At 41.3% G+C, this 23957-nt stretch overlaps 1 protein-coding gene across 5 annotated transcripts in view; it reads right to left on the reverse strand.

Annotated features, from left to right (window-relative positions):
• Positions 1-4851: 4851 nt before the first annotated feature.
• The window catches only part of KCTD1 (potassium channel tetramerization domain containing 1), a 65606-nt gene continuing 46500 nt past the window's right edge, over positions 4852-23957 (reverse strand). For all 5 annotated transcript variants that reach the window (XM_079300050.1, XM_079300049.1, XM_079300052.1 and 2 more), the window contains exons 3-5: positions 10429-10573; positions 7807-8112; positions 4852-5845 (exon numbers count right to left, since the gene is read on the reverse strand). In XM_079300050.1, the coding sequence (XP_079156176.1) occupies positions 5687-5845; positions 7807-8112; positions 10429-10573 (610 nt within the window). In that variant the 3' untranslated portion in view covers positions 4852-5686. The remainder of the gene's footprint in view (positions 5846-7806; positions 8113-10428; positions 10574-23957) is intronic.

The following is a 23957-nucleotide window of genomic DNA, read 5'->3' on the forward strand; positions in this document are numbered from 1 at the left end:
ATTGCTGCCTTCTTGCTTATTTGAAGGTATGTACAATGCTTTGAAGAGACCAAGCACTGCATTAGGGCCAAAGTTAATACTCTTGAGCTGCCCAGGCACAGCCCCCAGCAGAAGAGAAACAAACCTCCTGAACTGGAGAAAGAGAGGGAAAGAAATGCACAGCTCCTTTTGGTTTTAATGTAAGCCACCCAGAACTGAAATATTTATTCAGAAGCAGCAGGGATTAGTGAAATCATGGCTCCAGATCTTCAGAACAAGCATCCATTCTCTGCTTGCTTTGCCTTTTGTTTTTGCAATTTCTTGGCAGTTAATCAAATGAAGTATCAAACATCCACTGAGCCCTCTGGTTTGACCTGAAGTCAGAATGAATGCAGCACATGAGTTTAGGGGACTTCACCACATGCAGTTTTTAAGTCAATGTCACCTTCTCTTTTAGACTGCATCCTAATAGTAAGGAGGCAAGGCCAGCCATCCCATGCTTCTCATTTTCCTCAGGAGAATTAATAACAACACTGACAAGCTAAATAAAAGAAGCCACAAGACCATTTAGGGTTGTAGATGAGATAATTTATCAGTCCAAACTGCAGAGCACAGAGACAAATCTCTCTCTCTTCATGTCTCCTCGGACCAGCAAGCCAGAGCTGTGCTCTGAGGACCACAGGACAGGGATCACTGGGCTGAGCTAGGGCACCAGCACTCCATGCTCCCCGGAGGCACAAATCCAGCCTGCTCATACTAGCAACAGCCTCTCCAGAGAGAATTCATGTATATAGGGCTTTAATGAGGCTGAGGGAGAAGAGTCTCATCAAACTATGCTTCCTCTGACCTGCAGTGGAAAATACTGTATTTTTAGAAGGAACAGAGATGACATACTATTGCTGTGGATGCAACAACACTGGCAGCCCATGACCATACTGCACCCCTTGAGCTTCTGACTGGGGTGTGAGGCAGGTTCACCATGAGTATGGAGGGCAGAAGATGGGATCTGGTCCATAATCTCCAACATCACCTGAAAAATATTACACCCCTATTATTTTAGGGACACAGGACTCCTATTAGGTCCCTAGATAAAAACTGTGGGGGAAAAAAACCCAAAAACAAACAAACAAACAAAAAAACCCCAAACAGATTGAAGGAGAAGTCAGAATAAGTCAAATGGAGAAGGCTTTTCTCCATTTGTCAGAGGACATTTTCATTGCTGGAGATCTTACTTGTGCAGATAGAAGATGTTTCAGCACACTAGCACTGGGTTTTCCCCATAGCATTGATGTTAACATCCTGGCTGCCAGCTAACAGAGCTAGCTCAGTTTACAGGAGGATGAACTTGTGTACTATGTGCCTGCATTTTTTCTTTTTAAGAGGAGTTAGGGCTATGATTTTAGCAGTTTCTGTCTCAAATAGAGGATTCCATATGCTAAGTCAGTTTTGGGGTCTTCAAAAAAACAGATCAATGGGGCAGCAGCCAAAGCCAACACTGGGACCTGGTGCAACATATTGAATTTTGGTGGTGGCGATCCCTCCAGACCCTCAAGAAATAATAAACCATTCAAACTGAAGTCTGAGAAAAAGCAACTGGTCTACAGGCCCTAAGGATGTCTTGGTTTCATTTCCACTGTAAATAAACCTCAGGCAGCTTGAATGCCAACATACAAATACCAGTTGTCCGTAGAAATAATTCATAATATAGAATTTCACAGTGAAGAAATGACAGATGGAAATAAATGATTTTATTTTTCTGAAAAACTGACCATCAGTCAATAAAATGTTTTTCTCACCCCCCAAAATCCAACCCTTCCTCCCCAAGTAATGCAATGGAAACATTAAAGAAAAATTCACTTGACAAGTCATTTGGGTGGCAGTAAAAACCCTGTAATTAGTATAAAAATCAATTTTTAAAGCTTGCTGCAAAAAATTATGCTTATGAACAAAATGTTTTACTTCAAATTGAATTCAGTGCCTGTTCAGCATAAAGGAAAATAATTGAATGGGTGGCTCAACTTTCATGTTTTTAGAGTTTACTAAGTTTTCCCCACTGATTTTTGTTATGCATTTTAGTAGGCATTGTAAAACAATGAGTCAACTTGACTTGCTTGTGCCAGTCAAGCACTGAGATGATCAGTTTCCTTCTATAGACATGTGGCAATGGGGAGGAAACACATCCATTGGGCCAGACTGCCTGGCTACTACCTGAAGACAGAATAAATTAGCAGCACCTATTTACCAGTACTGCTTCTGCAAAGAGAGATTAACCCACTGACACTAACCCACAGTGGGAGATTAACCCACTGAAAAAGCAGGACTTCACTTTGTCCAGCACAGAGTAAACTAGCTCAGTCTTCAAAGGGACACTCAGTTTTAAGGTTCATCCAAGCATGCCAGGATCCATATTTACATTACTGCTGTACATTAAGGAGGAGATGGGAGGAATTAAACCCTGGGTCGATGGTTATTGCAGAAATCCAGCCTTAGCATTACCCAAAGAAAAGGTGAGGACCAAATTCCTCTGCCTGTGTCTCACTGTGGGAAGGGGAGTTGGTGCCATCTGCCATCTCTGCACGTCTGCAGGAGTTCTCCTGGCAGCTGCTTAACCAACTTGCTGGAGTACAACATTGGCAGCTACTGCTCACTGCAGCTCTGCCTCTTGTTGTTAAATACAGCACCACTGATGGCATAAAATGGAGTTAACACTTTCTGATAAAAAAATAAGATAAATATAGATGTCAAAATTACTAACCTCCAGAGACAAGCTGACAGTAATTTTGTCCTTCTTGGTTCCCCCACTCCCCCCACTTTTCTGGAGAAATTGCTCATTTGTTTGTTGATCATGTTTTTCTAAAGAACATTTTAAAAACATGGTTATAAACCTCAATTGCAAACAGGACTAATCTCATCTACTCTCTAAAAATCTACAGCTAGTTTATTCCTGCATATATTTTTCATCAGCCATTACTTTGAATATTCATGACCTCTTACCCCATGAGCACACTGTAACTGCAGATACATTTACATTCAGGGTCTCAGAGTGATTTTTGGCTCCATCAACAACAAAAGCAGGCTTGGTGAGAGGGTGACCAGCCAGTTGAGGATTTGGAAGGAACACAGTGGTATCTTCAAGGTCATTGACTTGGACAGATACACGCTGATCAAGCAAAACCTCCAGCAGAGCATAACCTGCTGGCTTTGGGAGCCAGATGCTGGAAAGCATCAGAGGCAAAGCTCCTTGCCTTCCACACCCTGCCTGTGCACAGGCTGGTGGCACTGTGGGCCCTGCCAGCACTGGGGGGACACTTTTGGGGCTGCTGATGCTCCTGGCCAGGCAGGCTTATGGTGCCTGGGAGCAGGGAAAGGGGCTCCACTCCCCCCACCGCAGCCTGCACTGGAGCATAAACCCATATGCACAGATGGGGGCCAGCAGGGCTGGTCTGGATGTGGGAATACCTTTGGGCTGAACAGAGAGGGCAAACACATCCCTGGGAACACTGTGGAGACCGCAGAAAGTACAGCTTCACCCAGATGCTTGGCAAGATTTGTGCAGCAGTCTCTGAAGAATCACATCACCTTGTACTGGCACCCATGTACTCTCAAACCCATGGGGTCCAGCATCTTTTTGGACACAAATTTCATCACTTCCAACATTTTGAAGATCTGTTAAAAATATTTATTTCCCTGGGTTTTAGCTTTCCAGTTTCTATGCAGACTAACAACCAAATTGTGGGCAGTAAGAGCAAGCATTTGTTTATTTTGTAAGAGGACTTCTTGCTGCTAATTGAAAACAAGCATTTTCAATGAGGCAGCTGTTTCAGTACTGTGAATAGACAGATCAGCATCACATTGAAGATCTAATAACCCACTAATGAACCTTAATTTTTAGAGCCCCCCTCCCTCACCCATTTTCACATTTCAGCAATTCCAAACCATTGATATGTGCTGCCAGTAATTTAAAGATGTCCTCTGACATCTTTTAATAAAAAACAGAAAAAATGTGATTTGTCTTTTTTAGTTATGAGACTATATTAAAAACCTTGTTACATGTATCTAACAGTTTCTTTTTTTCCTTTTCTTAAATAAATAGCAAAGTGTGACCAAAATGATCAATGGAACGCCAGCACCATTGTGTTGATAGAAATTGCCACACTAGGATGAACATAGAGTCATGTTCTGTGACAGTGCATAAAAAGAGATTTTGGAGGAAAGTTGATGCTTGCTGGTGCATCAACCCATGAGCAGTGTGTGCAGTGGCACTGGGATGTGGTGCCTCTGCAAAATGTCACAGGCCTGGAGCTGGTACCTGCAGAGGAAGCCTCAGTGAGACTGCAAGAGAGCAGCTCACAGGACATCTAACACAGGGAATGGGTTTACTGCCTGCTACCAAGGGACAGCAGCCACTGGGTGACACAAGGGCTGGCCATGCCACTCTCTAGGCAGAACAATGGCTTGAAAGGAGAGAAATGAGCAACCTGAAAACCAGGCTGACTAACACTGAGCAGGGCAGGGGTTTGGAGAGTCAAAGCTGCCAACTCCATAATCAAGAGGGAATGATGCAAGGATTCACTGTTACACTGAAGGTTACGGAACCAGGTGTCATTTTTTGATGGTTTCCCTGGGCTGAGCTGGTGTCATTTTCATGTCTGACCAACAGCTTCTCTTCCAAATGGGACACAGCTTAAAAGGGACAGCACTGAAGGAACAGCAGCTACATGCACCACACCAGAAGATCCCTCAAAAGCCTCTGCTGCCTTTAACACACTCCACCCTGTGCAGGCAGCACTGCCTGCCCACTGCCTTGCCCCTCTATACACTGGAGTGCAGTGCAATCCCATCTCTCTGCTTCTGTTGGCTTAAACCAGACCCTTGTTATTTTAAACAGGAGTTTATTGTATTTAATACATTATAAAATTTGAAAAAATTGTAGGAAAGCAGCAGATTCAAACCAGAGCATCTCTACCAAATATTAATTATTCTGGCCCCCTTTGAAAAACACAAAACAAAACAACAAAAAAAAAACTCATTCAAAAGAAAAGTTAACCTTTCACATCTGTGAGGGCAGACAAAAAGTGTGCGACTTCTGTACAAACTACATTTAAAATTTCAGCTTTCCAATGCAATGGATGGTTGTCTCCTGAACACCTGCCCATCCACCTCTAAAAAAGACAGACATAAACCTCCATATGCAAATAAAGTCGAGTCAAGGTGTGTACACATTAGAAAGTGGATGGCTGTTTGGCAATGAAAATGGGTGAAGAGTAGTCTATGAATCCCCCCCTGGCAATGGCTTGTACACTGTTCAGTGGGCCTGGGAATGGCCTAGGACACTTAATGGCCATCACAGCACCAACCTCATCTACCACATTTTGTCATTGCATTTCCTACCCTTTGACATATACATACATATATATATGTACAGACATACATATACATACATATTTTTTTGTGTGTGTGTGTGTATGTGTGTTTTCTTTTATACCTTGAGGTTATTATTATCATAACTACTATTCCAAGTGTTCCCATATGAATTCAGGTGTTGTCTCTATATTTGATATAAATGTGTCTTTTATTCAATTTTAGTTCCAGGACTTGTTTGGAGTCCAAACTGCACATGAAATGTCCCCCTTTGTTTTTTTTCCTCTTTTTTTTCCTTTTTTTTTTTTTTTTTTTTTTTTTTTTTGCATAAAGAAACATGTCCATTTTAGTCCAGAGGCTCTTGCTTTATTCGAATGACAGAGGGTGCACGAGATGTCCTTCTGAGTTCTCGTCTCAGTACGTATTCACTGAATTGGGAAGAGTCCACCCCACCTCCACATGAGCCAACAATCTCAAACCCTCTTTGCTGTAACCTCTCAAGTACCTGCAAAAAAGAGGAAACAAACACCAATGTATTAGTAAATAAACAGAGTGTTCACTGTCCAATGATAATAACTGCTGTTTTCAAATGGATTCAGCTAGGGGAAAAAAATAATTGTTATATAGCTTAACTGTACTGGATTGATTTCTGCTGATTATGGCCACTGAGCAGTGAAAAAGAAAAAATGAAGAAAAATTTGTTTTATGTTTTTAGTGCTGCCAACAAATCCAGTCTTCTTCTGGCCACAGAAACACGACTAGAAAAACATATTCTCTGCTTCCCAGAATTTACAACACTAAAAAGGGTAAATGCATGATTGCACAGTAGATGCTGAGCAAAAACACCTCAATGAAATGGTGACAGTGTAGGTAACATGGTCACAATTTCAGAAAACCTACTATGATATTTACTAGAGACTTAAAAACCAACTCTTTGTTACTTTTATCATCATCTTTACCTGTTCTGGGCTTCCTTTGCCTCACCTGTGAGGATTCCTGGGATGTACCAGGCTCAGCCTGGCAGCCACCAGGGCCAAGGAGGGGGCTGATTTCCCAGACCCCACAGGATGTAGGACCCTGTATTCAGCATGAGAGTCAAGGCCACTGAGAGACAACTGTCCAAGCATAACATGGGTGAGATAGGTCTATCCAGACCCTTGTGTTGAGTGCTAGCACAAGTGCAGTGCCCAGCCAGCTTTCAGAGTGTGCCCACTGCTCAGATTGCTTCATCTGGAGAAAAAGAGGCTCAGAAGGGGTGACCTCCTACAACTACCTGAAAGGAGGCTGTAGCAAGGCAGGAGTCAGGCTCTTCTGCCAGGAAACCAGCAACAGGTCAAGAGGAAATGGCCTCAAGATGCACCAGGGAACATTCAGGTTGGGTTGGACATCAGAAAGAATTTCATCACTATGAGGGTGATTAAGCATTGGAATGGACTACCCAGGCCAGTGGTGGAGTCAGCATCCCTGGAAATATTCAGGAAATGACTGGATGTGGCACTTAGTGCTGGTTTAGTTGATGTGGTGGTGTTTGATCAAAGTCTGAACTTGTTGATTTTGAGATCTTTTCATGGCTCTGTGATTCTCTACCTGGACAGTGGGACCTGGTAGATGAAATTCAGCTTGCAAGCCTGTTCTGTACAAGAATTCGCTCATAAGTCTGCAGCATTTAGGGGGTGTGTTTAAACTGAACAGCATTAATTGTGCTATTGATGATTCCACATGGAAAGTGCTGGCAATGAGGTTGGTTACTTTTAACCAACCAAGGACAAAAACATAACACTAACACTGAAGTTGATTATAATTATTCCAGGACCTACCTGAATTTGTCTCCCAGTTTTTTCTTATTCATTTCATAACACTACTGATTTTAGACATTGCTGCATTGCATCATAGACTACTTTGTGTTGAAAGGGACCTTTAAAGATCATCTAGTTTAACCCCTCTGCAATTAATAGGGACATCTTTAACTAAATCAGGCTGCTCAGAGCCCTGTCCAGCCTGACTCTTGAATATTTCCATGGATGGGATATCCAACACCTCTCTGGACAACCTGTTCCTGGGTTTCATCACCCTCACTGAAAAATTTTCCTCCTTTTATCTAGTAAAACTCTACCGTATTTTAGTTTAAATCATTACCCTTTGTCCTAATTGCAACAGGCCTCTACTATGCTATAAAAAATCAGGAAAAAATCACTGAAAGAGAAAGGTTTTCCCTATGACCACAGAAAATTCTAACACTACTGTAGTTTGTTTGCAAACACGATACACGTGATACATGAATTAAATTGATACGTTAATTAAATTGATATGTGAATTAAATGGAGAAAGACAACTCGACACGCAGAAGTAAATAACTTGCTGAAAGCCTCCAGCTGATTCTGCTCACCAAAACGCTCCAGTGGCACGGAACAGGGTCAGCCCTTTCCAAAGGGCTCCCTTTGAGAGAATGCAGAGGTGAGCTCCTACCTGAACTGAGTTGAGGTGGCAGTATCCGTTCAGCGGGAAGCGGATGACGTGCGTGGAGTCGTGGTTCCAGCCGGCGTTGACGGAATTGCACATCACATCCCCGATCTCTGGGAACACCTCCTCTATCAAGGACTTGTCTCCGCTCAGGGTGATCCTCTCGCCCAGGTCTGGGGCCACTCTCACCACCAGGCACTCGCAGGACTTGGAGAAGCGCCCGCTCTCCCGGTCCTGTTTCCACCGCTCCATCTCTCCCAGCATGGGCTGCAGCTGGAAATACTTGGCTTCTTCATATAACAAGCTGTAGTCCTGAAAGACACGTACATTACTGTGCACAGTTAAGGGAGGCATGGCTGATGGGGTGCTTAAGGTATGTGGGTACTCAGGCTGGTGCTGCTCTAGTTCTGGAACCCTTCAGACAGCTCCTAATTACTGTGTAGAAAGGTGGAATAAAGTAACAGTGCAAGAAAAAAATAGCCATCAGCCACCTGAAACACAAAAAGTGTAGCAGCACTTGTAAGAGTAGGGAAAGGCTATGCTTGCTCAACTCCCTTCTGCAAAAAAGAAAATATCACACTTTTCTCCATATTTCATCCCCACAGTGATGTCATATAATAATGATCTCATTGAACAGATGGAACAGAATTCAATCAGGATTCAGAAAATTCATCACTAGGATCCATTGTGTCTTACAGCAATACTAGCAGGCATTGTAACAGGTATAAGAATGTAAATGAGGGAGCCTGCAATGGTTGTTAGTGTAAAATGATTCAGATATTTGCATAATGTTTCCACATATTAGTGCATTTTAAAAATTAAGTATTTTTTAATACTTCCCTATTTTGCCACTAGTATTGTTTACTACATCATCTCAAATGTCAGAGCAGAGGGAAAGCATTTTTAGGCATAGCCACTGCAGAAGTAATTTAGAACTGATGATGTAGAGTCTGCCTACTGCCATTTTTTAAATTCAAAAAACATAAAAAAAAAAAAAATCTTGTTTTTCTAGGTGTAAGAGCATAAAGCCATTTGGAAAATATTTTTACAGAGAAAAGAGATACATGAGAATTAGGGAAGAGAGAGAAACAAAATGACAACAAGAGAAGCTTGCTAACAGTCAATATAGTCCTGAATTTGAACTAGAAACCAAATACTTGATGAGGACACCTAAATCATGGTAAAAATAAAAAATACTGCTTACATTTATTGTGTAACAAAAATGTAACCTATGTATTTCTAAGCAACAAGAAACACTGTTCATTTTAATCACTGCTTTTTCGTACACCTTAAAGCATAACTGGGGAGAACACCCCTTTGAACATCACAGCTGGATGAACTTGCCAGGAGTTACATTTTTAATTTCAGCACAGCTACAGTATATTTATGTCTTTAAAAGGCTCTACATATGTAATTTCTTAATATTCCATGAAAGGTGACTTTCCCTTCTTCTGTATTTCTGATTACCTGCAGAAGTGCTGAGAGCAGCACAAAGCCATGCTAAGGCTTCAAAAGAAGGAAATGATGCTTATCTGTTAGCTCCAAACTCCCACATTATTCAGGGAGATCCACCCTTGTCACCTATGGGAGCAGCAAGGATGTGTCCACCAGATGATTTAAAAGTTGCTGAAATACAGTTCCTGAACTCAGCCTCACAGCTATTGGCCCTAAACTCCTGAAAAACTGTCTCAGCTATGTGGGGAGAAGGACTGCATACCACTGTGAACTGCTCCATCCCTGCCCCATCACCCATCCCCTCTCCTGTTCAATCCCAGTTGCTGCATTTCCTGCTGTGAACCAGGTGCACTGATGTGTGATCATTAATTAAAGGTAAGGATCTGTTCTATTGAAGACACCACACATACCTCATGTATACCTTCACCATATAACCTCATACCTACTAGCAGACAAACATCACATGGATTCTGAAGCTCTGCCTCTGTAGACTTTCTCTGACAATGAGCTACCACTAATTTGATTTGTTACTAAAAAGTAAAAAAAAAAAAAAAAACCAAACAAAAAAACCCCAAAAACCAAACCAACTAGGCTCTTTATTAAAGTTTAAATAATGAACAGAGAACTATTAATTCCTGACTTCTCTAAAACTCCAAAATTAAACTTGCAGTATGCATTCAAAATCTGAGGGAGAAAAGATTCTATGACTTAATGCCCAAATACTACCATGTGTGCTGTTTATTTTGTCAATACTGTGATTCACACACCATTTTTTGAATTTCAGTGTGGGAGTGGAAACTGGTGCTGCTGCAATCATTGGGGAAGCACAAAAATAGATGAAAGGACAAGTAATCAGCAAAGCTCATGAGCAGTCAGTTGCAGATTGTAACATTGCTTCTGTTTCCATGGGTATGATACAATATTTAATTTCCCTAGGTCAAATCTGGCAAGGCTGCTTTATTACCACAATAGCCAGGAGGGGAAAGTTTAATATTGATGCCACTCTAGGAAAGGAAAATACCACTTTAGCAACCCCATTCTTACTTTTGCCATGTACCACAAACCAAACACCACACTAGTTAAGTTGCCCTTCCATATCCAGGGCTCTGTATCAGACCAGACACTTGCTTTACCACGGTACATGCAAAACACCCAAGACTCTTGAAATCTCACCTTGAAATCATCAGGAATGAGGAGTTTTGATGTCCTTAAGAAATTCAAGATATATCTGAACATCTGCCCATCTCTGTCGATGAAATAATGCTGCTTGAGACTGTCGAGGACGATGGGCTCCGTGCCATCGAAAAGCCGGCCAATTCTGGAGAGGAAACGAGAGACAAGGACCACAGTCAGACCAAGCTCAGCTCAAGAGCTGCCCAGATGGCCCAGTGCTACAAAACCCTGCCATGAAAACTTCACTGAAGCAGCTCTGTGGCTTTTTTTCATTAGAAAAGGGCTGGTTTCAAACCACTGTGTAAGCCACAAGTTTTCCAGCATGGCCTCATTAAGTTCCAAGCAGTACAGCTGGGGAGGTGGAAGGGAAGAAGCCAAGCCAGCAGCCTCTCCCACCTACCTCACTGCCCCAGTCTGTATCTCATAAGATGACAACTCCTCAATTATTTTGGACACCTCTTTTGAAAGTCCCCTTCAGCACAGCCCATCTCCTCTGGATGTTCCAACGCCCCGGACTGACTCATTCCAGGGCACTGCACGGGGAACTTGATTTAGTTTGGAAACTCTACCTAGGGAATAGTTTGGTTTGGCCTTTTGCTTGGTTTTCATTTGTTTTTTAAACCCAAGTCCTTTTTTTGGATAAAATTTACTGCAACCAAAACTAAGGCAGGCACAGTTGAGGTGAGGTGCAGCACTTTATGGTACTATAAAGATGGGAGTACAGAGTTGATAACATTTTAATGTGAGGTAATGCTTTAATGTAAAAGTTAAGTGCTTGTGGCAGGTGTCAATCAGAACACTGAAATAATACAGAAAAAAGTCTCAGCTTTTAGACACCACCCACTGACCACCAGAACCATGCAGCCACCTAGAGAGTGGCAACAAGTCTTGCAACATCAACCACTGGGTGCACTCACATTTCTGGATGTGGATCTCCCAAACCAGCTTAAGTTAGAGCAATAAGAAGGGCTGAAAATGCATAACAAAACCCTCAGAGTAGCACCAAATAAATGTTTTGTTTCTGCACTGGGGCATTTGCAAAACACTCTTGAGTCACTGGTGGTTTTCCAATGAAATGAGCAGGAGTGACTGGCGGGTCTGATTTTTTGTGCCTGTTCATATTTCTGTACGTGCAATATGGAAGTACTTTTTGACAATAAACAGTCAACATAGCACACTGTTTTTGTTTTGTTTTAAAAGCAGTGAATAAGCAGTGAACCCCCAGCAGCAGCAATTAAAAAAAGCCACCAAATACTCAGAGATGATCAGTTCTCCTGGCTGCACAAAGCACTCCAGGCTGAGAGATGCCCCATCCAGTGGCCAGCAGAAGGGGATGTCCAGAAGGCATTCAAGAGGCAAAAGAGGCTCTAAAGAGGGAGAGGCAGCAGGGCTTGCAGCTGGGTCCCAGGGAACTGCAGAGGAGCAGGGCTCCAGGTGACCATACACTGTGTTGCATCAACAGCCAAATATCCTCTCTTTGAAAAAGGCACAGGCAACCCAAATTGAGTTTGGAATGATGTCTGTGCCTGGAGCAGGTGTATATATATAAGTTGTGAACAGAATACAAATCTCATCTATAGTTTCTCACCAACTGGGAGGAGACCAGGAAAGAAATAAAACTCCATTAACCCCAGCTGGCCATTTACAATTCTGTAATAAATGCCTGGATCAATTCAAGTTCATGAAATCTGTAACATACAAGGAATTCAATGTATTTTGCATCATGAGCAGGTAGAGAACACTTGTTTTTTCAAAGCCATCCCTTGAACTCTTCAAGCTTTCTTCCTCAAAGACTTGTTACTGCCTGCCCTGCTGCTCAAAATTTAAGCTGTGACAGCCCATATAACAGAGGCTCCTGCTCACTTGGTGTATGAGCCGCATTTTATGTCTAATATGGAAGTACTCAGCATTTAGAATTAATTTTCCCTTATACTCAAGCATGTCATCTTCAAATTTATCACGGAATTCACACACAAAACATGTATTTGGCCAAGTCAGTCATTACTGAAATGTATAATTGTAATTGGTTTCTGCAGCATTTTCCTAGTTCTAAATTACTTATATAATTACATATTTTAAACCTCTAGGCTTTTTGTCTCCATTTTATTAATTGTTTAGAGAAGAGCAAGATAGTATCAGAGGATGGAGCCTTCTAACAAAACCATAATGCTGAGGAGAGTGCTCAGCCACTGGGAGTGCTACCTGGGACCTGAATAGCTTTGGGAATGGGCTGGAAGCATTAACAGAAAGCTGCCTTAGTGTTCTGCTGCTCTGCAGCAGCAGCAAAATCCTGTGGAACTGCCAAGTCCACATTCCCTCCCGACTCCCCTCCCAGGATCACTCTGCAATACACAACTGCTCTTCCAAATATTAATATAGCGTTGGAAGAGAAGACCCCCAGCAAAGAGGTTTCTGTAAAGAAAATTAAAACATTTTTCCTTTTAGGATAGAAAAATGTAGATTCCAGCTTCCTTCATATGTCCTTCAGGGATTATCTTGGGATACTGTGGGATTGAAATCTGGTGACATGGTCCTGTTCCTCCACATCAGGAGAGGAGACTGGGCTGTGCCTGGATCTGGGGAACAACCAGCATCCTCACCTTCCAGCCTCACCAGGAGCTCTTGGGTACCTGGGGGCACAATGGGAAGCACTCTCTCATGCCTCACTTGTCACCTCCTCTGTACAATACTATTTGATAACCATCCTCCCTGCCACCCACAGCTCTGCTGGCACTCCTGCTTGGTCTCACACTGGGAATATACATGCTTAAGTGACACCAGTCTGCTGGCACAAGAAGGGTCTTTAATAAGGTAAGTCATTACAATACTTTACTTACAATAAGGTAAGTCATAATTTCACTTCCCAAGAAAACCTGAAAGATGTTTTTCCCCATCTCCTTGACAATGTTGGCTGATGATTGGCAAAGACACCTTTCATTTTTAAGTGAGAAATGCATAACAGCTTAATGGAGTTTCGAGACAGGAAAGAGCTTTGAAGGAGGCTTGCAAAATAAGATGATAATTATATGCAGAATTAGCCAAATATCAAGGGTAAAGGATAAGAAACTGTAGTCCATTTACAAGAAAATGTGCTTCTGAAATATTTAATTAAAACTAACAGGCTGGAATTTTCCATATATCAGGAAAATTAATGTCCCATGGGTTGAAAGTGCGACCTCCAATGGGTAATAATTAATGTCTGTGGCTTTAAGTATCATATTCCACTGTCAGAAATCAAATGCTTCAAGGGTTGAAAATATAACCAGTGGAAACCACTGTTTCCATCAGAGAATTTGGTTTTGCTTAAAGGACACAAACTAGATATAGATGAGCCCTTGTTTACTGGGGGAAAAACAACAACAGGGAATGAAAAAGATAATTTTTTTAATTACATAAAAAACTACAGGAATGGATTTTCTTCCCACAAATCAGCACTCCTGCACCAGCATTTCTATACCAAAAAGCTAGCACAGGAAGATGAGATTACTGCAGGATTTCTCAAATTCTTCAGAAAAAAGTCCTGCTTGTCAAGTATAAAAATATACTGTCTGCAGCAAAACTGTATACATAGTGTGTTTATAGCCTTGCTCTCTTATTGCATAAATATTTAAATATAGTATTATTATACACATAAAAAGAAAAGGCTTCACTTTAGTATATTCTGCCTCAGCTGGAAATGTGGGAAAGCAGCAATAAGTAGGAACAAGATGGCCAGTACTAATTAAACAAGTCAACTATTGTAGAACTCTCTTAATGCCAGGAAAAACGACAGTGTTCTGCAGATTGTTTTAATGGCTTTGCTGGACAGAGCTAAAATTCTTCCTTTCTGTAATCAAAAGGATGCAGGGAACATGGAAAATCTTCAAGCCTTGATGTTTGCAAACATGCAGAATATTACATCACTTTCAAATTAAGGTAGAAATAAATTTTTTCTTCTCTGAGAAAATACAGGTTTCTTATAATTGAATATATTTAGTATATAATTTCTCATATTAACATCTTTATCAGAGGACACTACAAACTCCAAACTAATGGAAAATCTTTTTCAATAAACCTCTTTCAACAGTTCTAAGCTGTCAGAGTTCCCTGCTCCCCATGCCTTTCAGAGAACAACAAAAAGGGAGGAAAACTGGTGAGAAGTCCTTTTCTTAACCCATCAGAGGGGGCTGTGCAGCAGGAGGAGCATCAGTGATGCCCTGGAACCTGCAATCCCACACTAATGGCAAGATTTCTGCCTGGAGTTCACCAGGGTGGATATTCAGCAACTAGCAAAGAGCAAAATACTCAAGAAAACACATCTCTCTCCCTCCAATAGTGAATCACATGACAAAGTAAATGCATTTTATTTGAAATCTTACTCATCTGGTTGCAGCCACTGCAGCAAAGGGATTAGGAGTTTGGTCCTTAAAAGTTAAGTGCAAGTTTTATTATCACATCATTATATTTATGTGGCTAATGGGAATGCTTATTTAACACTCTGGAGTGTGTAAAGAGTGAGCTGGAATAGGCTTTTACTTTTTTTTTCTCTGCAACTTTTTAGTCCGAGCTGTCCTTATTAATATCTTTTCATTTTCTTTTACTAAGTGCTCAACGACAATTTGCATAAGAGTCCATTATAAATTAGATCTGTTTAATGGTATGCTCATCTCATGGCTATTTAATTTTAGTTCCTCGTAAGTCTAAATTATATAATTTTGCATTGTCCCCTAGCAGCTAGTACAGTTGAAGAGGTGTCCATGCCAGTGAGAAATGTTATCCTACCCAAGTGGAGAATGATGAGGTTTCTATGGTATTTTTTCAGAGAGCCACTTTGACAGTATCAACCTGCTCTTCTTTTTTGAATAACTCACATTATTTTGGATCCATAGAGACTGAATACATAGAAACCTTTATAACTCTGCATAACAAAAGTTGGCTCATAAACATAACAGAATACATTTGCAATTTTCAGGAACATATATTATGAAAACCGCATTTTAACCAAATACCCTGTTGTAATCTCTTGCTCTCAGTGCTATTATAATTTGTTCTTATCTTTTTCTTCTTACATTTAAAGTTTCGTGTCCATGAGTCTCAGGAATTCCTTGGCTCATACAGTTCCTACATTATAAGAAGATGCATGAATACATATAATTATAAAGCAAAGGTAACAGGGGAAACGTATTAAAACCTAAGAGCTCATTAAACCTTTTATAGAAAAAGTATTTGTATAGGAGCCAAATGACAGAGAAGAAGAATGTACAGGAAGAGGTATTAAAACACCAGTCCTTACAAGATTTTTTTTTTAAAAGTTACATGGCATTTGAAAGAAGAGATAAATGCCAAATACTGAGTAAAAGGATGTCAAACCTTTGTGGAAATATTTGCTAAAGATTAAGGAATTGAATCATTTACATGGAGAAGATTTCAAATATCTTAAGATTGTTACTTCAGCATGACAATAAAATAAAAGGTAGGGAAAAGCTCAGAGGGCTCATCATGCATTTGGAAGGAAGTGAGATAGACAAAAAGTGGTGAATAATTTTAAAGCCAGAGCAAAGCATGTGAGGAGCAGATGGGAAGGATCTGAAATGATGAGTGACATGGTATCATCAGGGAACACACCAGAGACAAAAAAAAAAAAACTCCAAGAGGAAAAGAGAGAAACATGGGATTTGCTCCAACCTGCCTGATCAGAGGCAGCATCAGGAGCAGAGATGAAAGCAAATCAGACACATTACAAAATGAACTAATAGTCGTTGGATCTAATCCAGATGGACAAACTGACACATTAACTGGAAAAGTATAAATTGCTCAACATGGTGTAGTCATGTTGCAGGAATGCTACTGACAGGAGAGCAAACTACGTCTTTCTACGCCACAGAAGAGCGTGGAGAACGGGAGAGGTGTCCCAATGACAGCAGAACAAACGTGGATACACAGCTCACAGGGAACACGGGGGGGTTGAAAAATGGACAGCCAAGGCTCCACAAGTCAGTAGAAGCACCCTAACTTGTGCTTGCCCAACAAAGTTTTTCCAAAATAAAATAAAACCTGTATTTCCCCTGCTAAAGAGGTGACCTAGCTACCTAGGAGCTCCACACCAGAACTAACGATTACACCATGAAGTAGAGCTAATTCAGCAACTCCCTGGGTGTACAGAACACACTGGTTGACAGCCAGTCACCCTGGTGGGTGTAGGGTGCCCAAATGTTCAACAGAAGCCAGTTCAAATGTAGTCTCTGTCACAGCCTTCTCTTGGGATCTTCAAACCCTCATTCCCAAACTCAGGACCATAATTTACCCAGACACAACTGGCACTTGTAGAAATGCTGACATTTTAGAATAGAAAGGAATAAATAGTTGGGATGGGATGTTGAGATCTGTTGACTCATGACCAGAGAACAGTTTATGCAGGTGGATGGAAACCATCTCCCACACTGCAAGATGGCAACAAGGGTGAGGCCAGCAGAGCACTACCCCACACCGTGGATGGGCCAGGCAGTTTCTGTTTACCATATTCCTTCTCTCTCTGCTTTGGTGTACCAGGGAGATGCAGACTGATAAGAGGAACAGGTTGAAACCTTAATCTGCATTTTTTCACGCAAGGCTGGGCAGGTAAATGTTTTAAAAGCAATTTCAATACTGTGTCATCCAAACCTCCTGAATCTTCAGGCTGAATTGCAGGCTTCAGATGTGGCTGAGAGGGGTCTATCCTCTGCTCACCAGCTGTTCTCCCACCCCAAACCAGGAACTTTACCCCACAAATCCCATCACTTTTCAGAAAGTGAGGTTCCTCCATCTGACAGACACTGAAGTCACTGGCACTTCCCAAGACATGTATGAGCCATTCATTTACAAGCTGGACTCAATGATCCTTGCAGATCCCTTCCAACTCAGAATATTCTGTGACTGAATACATCCCTGATCCTCACAGTTTTGCTTGTCTTCAGATACCCAACACACCTTCAGGCCCTTTTGCTACCATACAGATATGTCTCCAGAAAACCTCGGCCTTGCAATGCCCAAATAGGTGTTTCTTCAGCCAAACCACTGTCTGCAGACCTGTGCCACAGCCCCTCTCTTCCTCTGGGACTTTGAGACACCTCTAGGACCAGCCAGCACCCTGAGTGACCCACCTGCCAGATCATGAAGACTCAGAGCAGGCAGGAGGCTGTAGATATCTGCCTTCATCCCTCTCCTCACAGGGGGCAATTAGCTCCAGGCATTAGTGAGGACACCAGGCAAGAAGGAACTGGTACATGGCCTTCCCTGCTCACCCACGGGTCCATAGCCACAGCTTGACCACCAGGATTTTAGTCTATTAAAATGCCATCTCTACTCTTTGTTTTCATGTTGTGCATGCACTGGATATACTGAAGAGCAGTCTACAAGCCTTTAAGTCCCACATCTCCTACAGTGTTTAGTATCTTGCAAATAAGTCCTTAAAAACTTTCTAGTTTTCCAGAGCATATCAAAACCACTTTTCCTAAAATCACCTAAACCAATGAAATGTTAAATCAATTATTCATGCAAATACTTTTGCCATCTCTGTTTTTTGTAACCAAGTTTTTCTTGGCAATGATAACATTTCACAGAAAAATTAACAAATACTCTCTTTGCTTGCCAAGATGATTTTACTAAGCTTGAATCCGATTTCATTGAGGTATGTTATTTGTTTTATCTTGAGGGAAGCTGCCTATTAAGTTAGTAGAAACCGTGTCCTTTTGCTTGTGATATGGTTATTACTGAGCTATCAGGAGTACCTTTAAGTTATTAGGGTGCAATGGCAAATTAAGTACTTTGCGTCATAATTAGCTAATAACTTTTGAATTATATTTTAATCATGTTTAAGATGGTCAGGTTGGCTGTGAGTACAGATAATGGAGGATAGGAGCAGAACAGGAGTGTTTATCACTCAATACCAAAAGCCAGAAAGTAGGTAAACTGTGGATGCACAACATCCCAAAGGAATATATAATCTATATATTCAGAACACTGGACTCCTTCACAGGCAGCAATGTAAAAAAACTGGAACTTGTGTTTAGGATCACATTTAAGTAAAAAGGAAAAATATATCAGTTTCAACTCAGCCTATTTTGAGCTTGTCAACTTTATTTTTTTTAAATAAAAAGATTGTCAACAATACCCATCTTCAAATCCTTGTTGATAAACCTGTTCATGAGGATTCCACAAAGAGAGGACACACTTAAAGCAGCTTGGAAAAAACTACCAGAGACATTTCCCTTTCAAAACTCATGATGTTCAAGAAAAACCAAACAACCAACAAAAAAACCTTCTCAGAATAGGGGAAATCCTTTGATGTATTCCTTTGTACATCAAGCTTGCCCCTCAGCTTTCATGAATTTCATTCAAACCACTATTAGCTCTCAGTATTTCCTCCATATCCTTGAGAAGACTCAGCATCGAAATTCCACATACGAATCGCCAGAAATCAAGAAACAATCTGAGATTCTCCATGAAAGTTCTGCCTTAGAAAAGCAGCAGCAAAACAAGTTCTACATCCAAAACCAATAGATCCCACTACAGCACATGCATGCTTTGTAGAAGCTCCAAGGTGTTGCTAATTCTGCTCCTTTCCAGGATGTTGCTTTGAGAACCTGGCGTCCCACTTCACATGCCTGAGACCTCTTTCCCTATAAATAATAACCATGGCAATGAAACCATAATGAATTAACCTTTCCAAGATCTCCACAATTTTGACCACTCAGCCAGAAATCACATCTATGTTGTTTTGTTAACTGCTGCCTTCTCTAAGAGAAAGGACAACACGTTTCCATAGACAGGACAAGAACACACTTGCCTTTCCCTCTGCAAGAGTTGCACAAGTTCCTCCTGCGTTGCAGCCCATAAAGACAGGAGAATGCACAATTAACCTCTGTGTGCTCTGTGGGGCATTCTACAGGAATGGCTTCCTGAGAGAGAAAGAGGCCACTACTGCATTAAAGCCTAAGTAAAAGCTTCCTATTAATAAATAAAATTGAATGAATAAAAATAAATAAAATCCAGAGAAACAAAGGCTTCTAGAACTTTTAGATGTTAACTATGTCTGTGCCCATGTCCCAAAAACACCATCCTCCAGAGCCCAGAATGAAGTATTCCCAAACACCCTCACTCTTCTGCTTTCAATAAATACTCATGAAAGTTACATACAGAGGACACCAATTTGCTGCTGTGAGCTTGTGCAGCAGCAGCCTGCAAAACACATTACCAGGTCTCAGCCTAGCTGCTGAACTTGGGCTTGGACTGTCAGAAGACAAATTTGCCAGGGAAGGTGGAAAAGATATTCAGTCTGCTTTTTAAAACCCCTACACAAATAGACAAAGGAGAAAAAAATACACATACAAAGAACACTATTAAGGCAGTCAAAACAAGCTTCACAAGTTAAGATATGTCAGATATTAGAGATGCTCCTGCAAGTGATATTTGCAAACCTCCCTCTGTGTGAAAGATTTTAGACTGTGTTTAATCATCCACTCTTTTCTCATAGCACCCTGAACTTGGCACCTAAGCCAGGGATAAGCCAGGCTTGCAGAGCAGGCTGCTGCCCACCAGACCCCTGCTCAATCCACTGGAGCTCTGATAGATGAGGAAGGGACAGCAGGAAGGGAAAATGGGTAGAGGTAGATGAAAAATGAACTCTGTCCAAGAGTGTGCCAGATTTCCTGTGTGATGCCACCACTAAGCACCCTTCCCTAATTTTTTTAGCTCCTTTGAGTGAAGCAAGAAGGCATCAGACTAAGGAACATTGTAAAGAAAACATGCAAGAATGACTCTTCAGAACAAGACTCAAATAATATGCAGAAAATACAGCCCAAGGGACACATGCTGAACTGAGGAGGAGCAGGAGATGCTGATGACATGTCTAGTAAGTAAGCAACACATCTCTCTGCACTGAGGCAGGAAAATGTATTGGAGATAGTATTATTACACATATACTGTGAAAACCACAAAGGTCACCCTGACTGCCCAAATAATGTTATTTTCCTATAAAGCTTACTTTAATTGCAATGAGAGAAACTGCAAGGCCAGCTACCAAACAGCACACTTATTATTCTTCAAATATCAGTGTTCTCCCTTACTTTCTTAGCCCACCTGCTCAGAGATTCCTCTACTAGACTGAAAGCAGTAGTTTCAGACTAACACCCTGGATTAAAAATTCTTCTAGAAGGGCAATCCATATAGTATAAAAGCCTACACAACACATCACAGAATTTAGTATGAGAAACACAGGACTGTACTCTGCTCTTTTTTTGATTAACTGACACAGAGTACAATTACATTGCCATGATTCCTAGTGTGGACACACACAAGTGTCTGCACAGAGAAACGTGTTTATACCCGTGTAACTCATTCCCATACATTTACATGTTTAATTGCTTCCATGCTAGAGGTTGAAATGATTTATGCACTTCAGTAACTAGAAAAATCACACCATTAACCAAATCAGTTCATACAAAACCTGTGTGCTAATCAGTTAAGAGGACAGGAAAGTCCACCTAAAACACCTTAGACAGTGGCTCTGAGCAATAAATAATGCTTATTGCACAGGTTAGAAATGCCAAAGCCACACCTGAACATTTTGCTGCTGGTGGGGTGATAAAAAAACACACAGATAACATTATTTCCATTGACAAACTTTACATATACAAAACAGTGGCTTTATTGTTTATTAAATTAGATGCTGCCATGGTGTAATCATCCCTGCAGCCGTACCAAACCCAACAGCAGGTCAGATGCAATCCTGTGGAGAAGGTAGAGAGAGAAGGAAGAGAATTGAGGCACAGCACAGAAGCAATACAGCCTCATAAACTAGTGATGCAAGGAACAATTAATCCATGGATGTGAAAACAGATACCATAACTGTAGAAAGCAAAATCTGCAAAAATACCACATCACAAAAGGAAATGTTACAACATGGTTCCTTTAATAAACAATATTCAGGATGTGATTCATCAGCCTATTGCCACTTGAGGTACTCTAGGGCATCCCAAAATGCTGGGTGATGGCACAGGGACACTACTGCTGGAGCAGCCACAGAATCCAAGCAGGAACTGTCCACAGGCATTAATTTCCCATGTCAAGGTGAGTGTATCCCACTCACAAAAATGACCAGAAACTAACTGTACCAAATTCATACATTATACAAAATCTAACATTCTTCCTAGACACTCATTTCAATTTTTAAAAAGTCAGGCTCTATTAAATAAAAAATTACAAATTTGTATGATATTAAATTCAGAGCAAAAGTTCATGGTGCTCCTAAATTGTATGGAATTTGTAACATTTTTCACTTAGGAGCTCTTTTACCCAGCAGCTCAGGTCACTCTCACACAGAGGAGCTGACTGGTCCTGAGCTACAGCTTCACTACAGGAAACAGAAGAGTGACATCCAAAGTTGTATTACACTGCAAAGTGTGTGAGGAGTCCCTCTTCCTAAATGCAGTCAGCCTCAAGTATTTCATCAGGGTGTTGAAGTGAGCTGACTCCAGAATCTAGCTACAGCCCATGGACAGACAGACTCCCGCATGTGCACCACTGTGCATCACTGCAGCAGTGACTGTGCACCCCAAAGACTGCAACAGCTCTGTCACATAGCAGCTAATAAATGCTGAATGCAGGCAGACAGGTGGGAAATGATCTCTCAAGAATCACTCAAACAAGCATAACTCCACCAGTCTGGAGCATTTTCAACAGTGAGGATATGTGTTTTACATCCACTGTGATCTTCCTGGTGGAAACCAGCACAACCCAACAGTGAAAATCTTCCTGGGGTGGTTCCAGGCTGCTAATAAACATGATTACTATTAAGCTGAGCACTGCTTTTAAACTAGCAGAAATATGCTGCTGATGAAGCAGACTACTGCTTGAGTTTGTAGGTTTTTATCCTTCACTTAACTGGGAAGCTTTTACACTTGGGGTAATAGAAGGGGAAAAAAAACATTTCCTAAAGGTCTTTCCATACTGCATCTGCCCTTTTCCTCAGATGCTGGTAAAAACACAAACCTTCATACCAATAAATTAAGTTGCAGCTTGCACTAAAACTGAAAAAAAAAAATCTGATCAAGAACCAACACAGGTACATATGCCAAAGGACTAGGATTCCCTTGAAACAAGAAGAAAAAAAAAGCTAAGAATAAGAATTTACTAAGAAAAATATTGAATTTCAAACCTACAGATTTTTAGAACAATGCAAGTCTGGTATTTTTGGGGACAGAAAACAATTTCAAAAAGTTCTCCTCCATGTTGAAAATAAAACACATTACAACCACCTTGCATTATTCCCTCCACTTGTGTACTTAGTTAATACCAATGCTTTTTGCTCTATATGTGAATGTAATAAAATTTTAATTTAGCAGAAATCCAGGTGTCTTGGTAGATTTCTGATTTTTTTCTTTCTTTCATCACCCCAAGGCATAGATATAAATTGTTTTCTGCTATCTTTACAGGAGATCTACGGAACCACGTTATCAAAAGGTGCAGAAGACTGAAAATAGTTTAGGGTAATCAAGACCTGCACTGTTTCATCAAAGCCCCATCTCTCCAGAAGCCACTGGTGTTGCAATAAACAGTTTGGGGCTATGGTTTGATTTTGATTATTTTCCATTACTTTCCTAAAAACCTCCTCTTTTCATGGCAGGCAGAAGCCAATTAGCACCATGAAGAAGTCTGAAGAAAGATAATGTGTTAAAACGGTCAACTTTGACTAGGAAGTCAGATCACCAGATTAGAGGTGAAATGGACCTGGGCTGCCCAGCTGTCTGCTGCTGGGCACCAGGATAGGATTGAACAGGAGGGAGAAGGCTCTGAGGTCAGACTGGGCTCTGTAATGTCACCACTGATACTGCAGCAGTGCAGCCCAAGAGCAGCAAGACCACAGGTCTCACTTGCAGCTGCCCCTCAGACCAGATGCTTTCCCCAAGCCCTACCCAGCTCAGCAGCTGTGCCCACTCCATCCCTGAATGCTGCAGCCCACCCAGAGCTCCAGGCACAGTGGTACAGGCACATAATCCATCTTTGCTGCCTCTAATTGCCACCAACACTATCTATGTGCTTTGATGTCAGCAGACCTCTGGCAGGGATCTGCCCCAGGGATTGACACTGCAGTAAAGAACACTGCAGTAAAGAACCTGCCCTATTCACGCTGGAAACACAAAGGCAGCAACAGCTTTGCAGGGGTCCCTGAGAAGTGTTTACTAAGAACTGAGCCTTGCAACACATGACAAATGGAAGGGATATTTCTCCACTGTGCTTCAAGGGTGGGTTGATCTTCGAGGAAAATCCTCTGCTGAACAAATTCTAAGTGACACAGAAACAGCCTGCCTATGACTGTGGACAGCAGCTCAGGCTACTCAGCAGGATCAAAGTCAGACAAAGCATGATTGCTCCTCAGAGTCTGTGAATGCAGGCAAAATTAAATTGCACATCTAATTCTGGGAGCACATCGCTGGCTTATTTATTATAAATAGACATTCAAATGAGAAAAAGAAGGAGCTTCACCTCAGCTCTGAAGCAGGGAAAGCTGACAG

The sequence above is a fragment of the Erithacus rubecula genome, assembly GCF_903797595.1.
Source record: "Erithacus rubecula genome assembly, chromosome: 3".
Taxonomy (NCBI): domain Eukaryota; kingdom Metazoa; phylum Chordata; class Aves; order Passeriformes; family Muscicapidae; genus Erithacus; species Erithacus rubecula.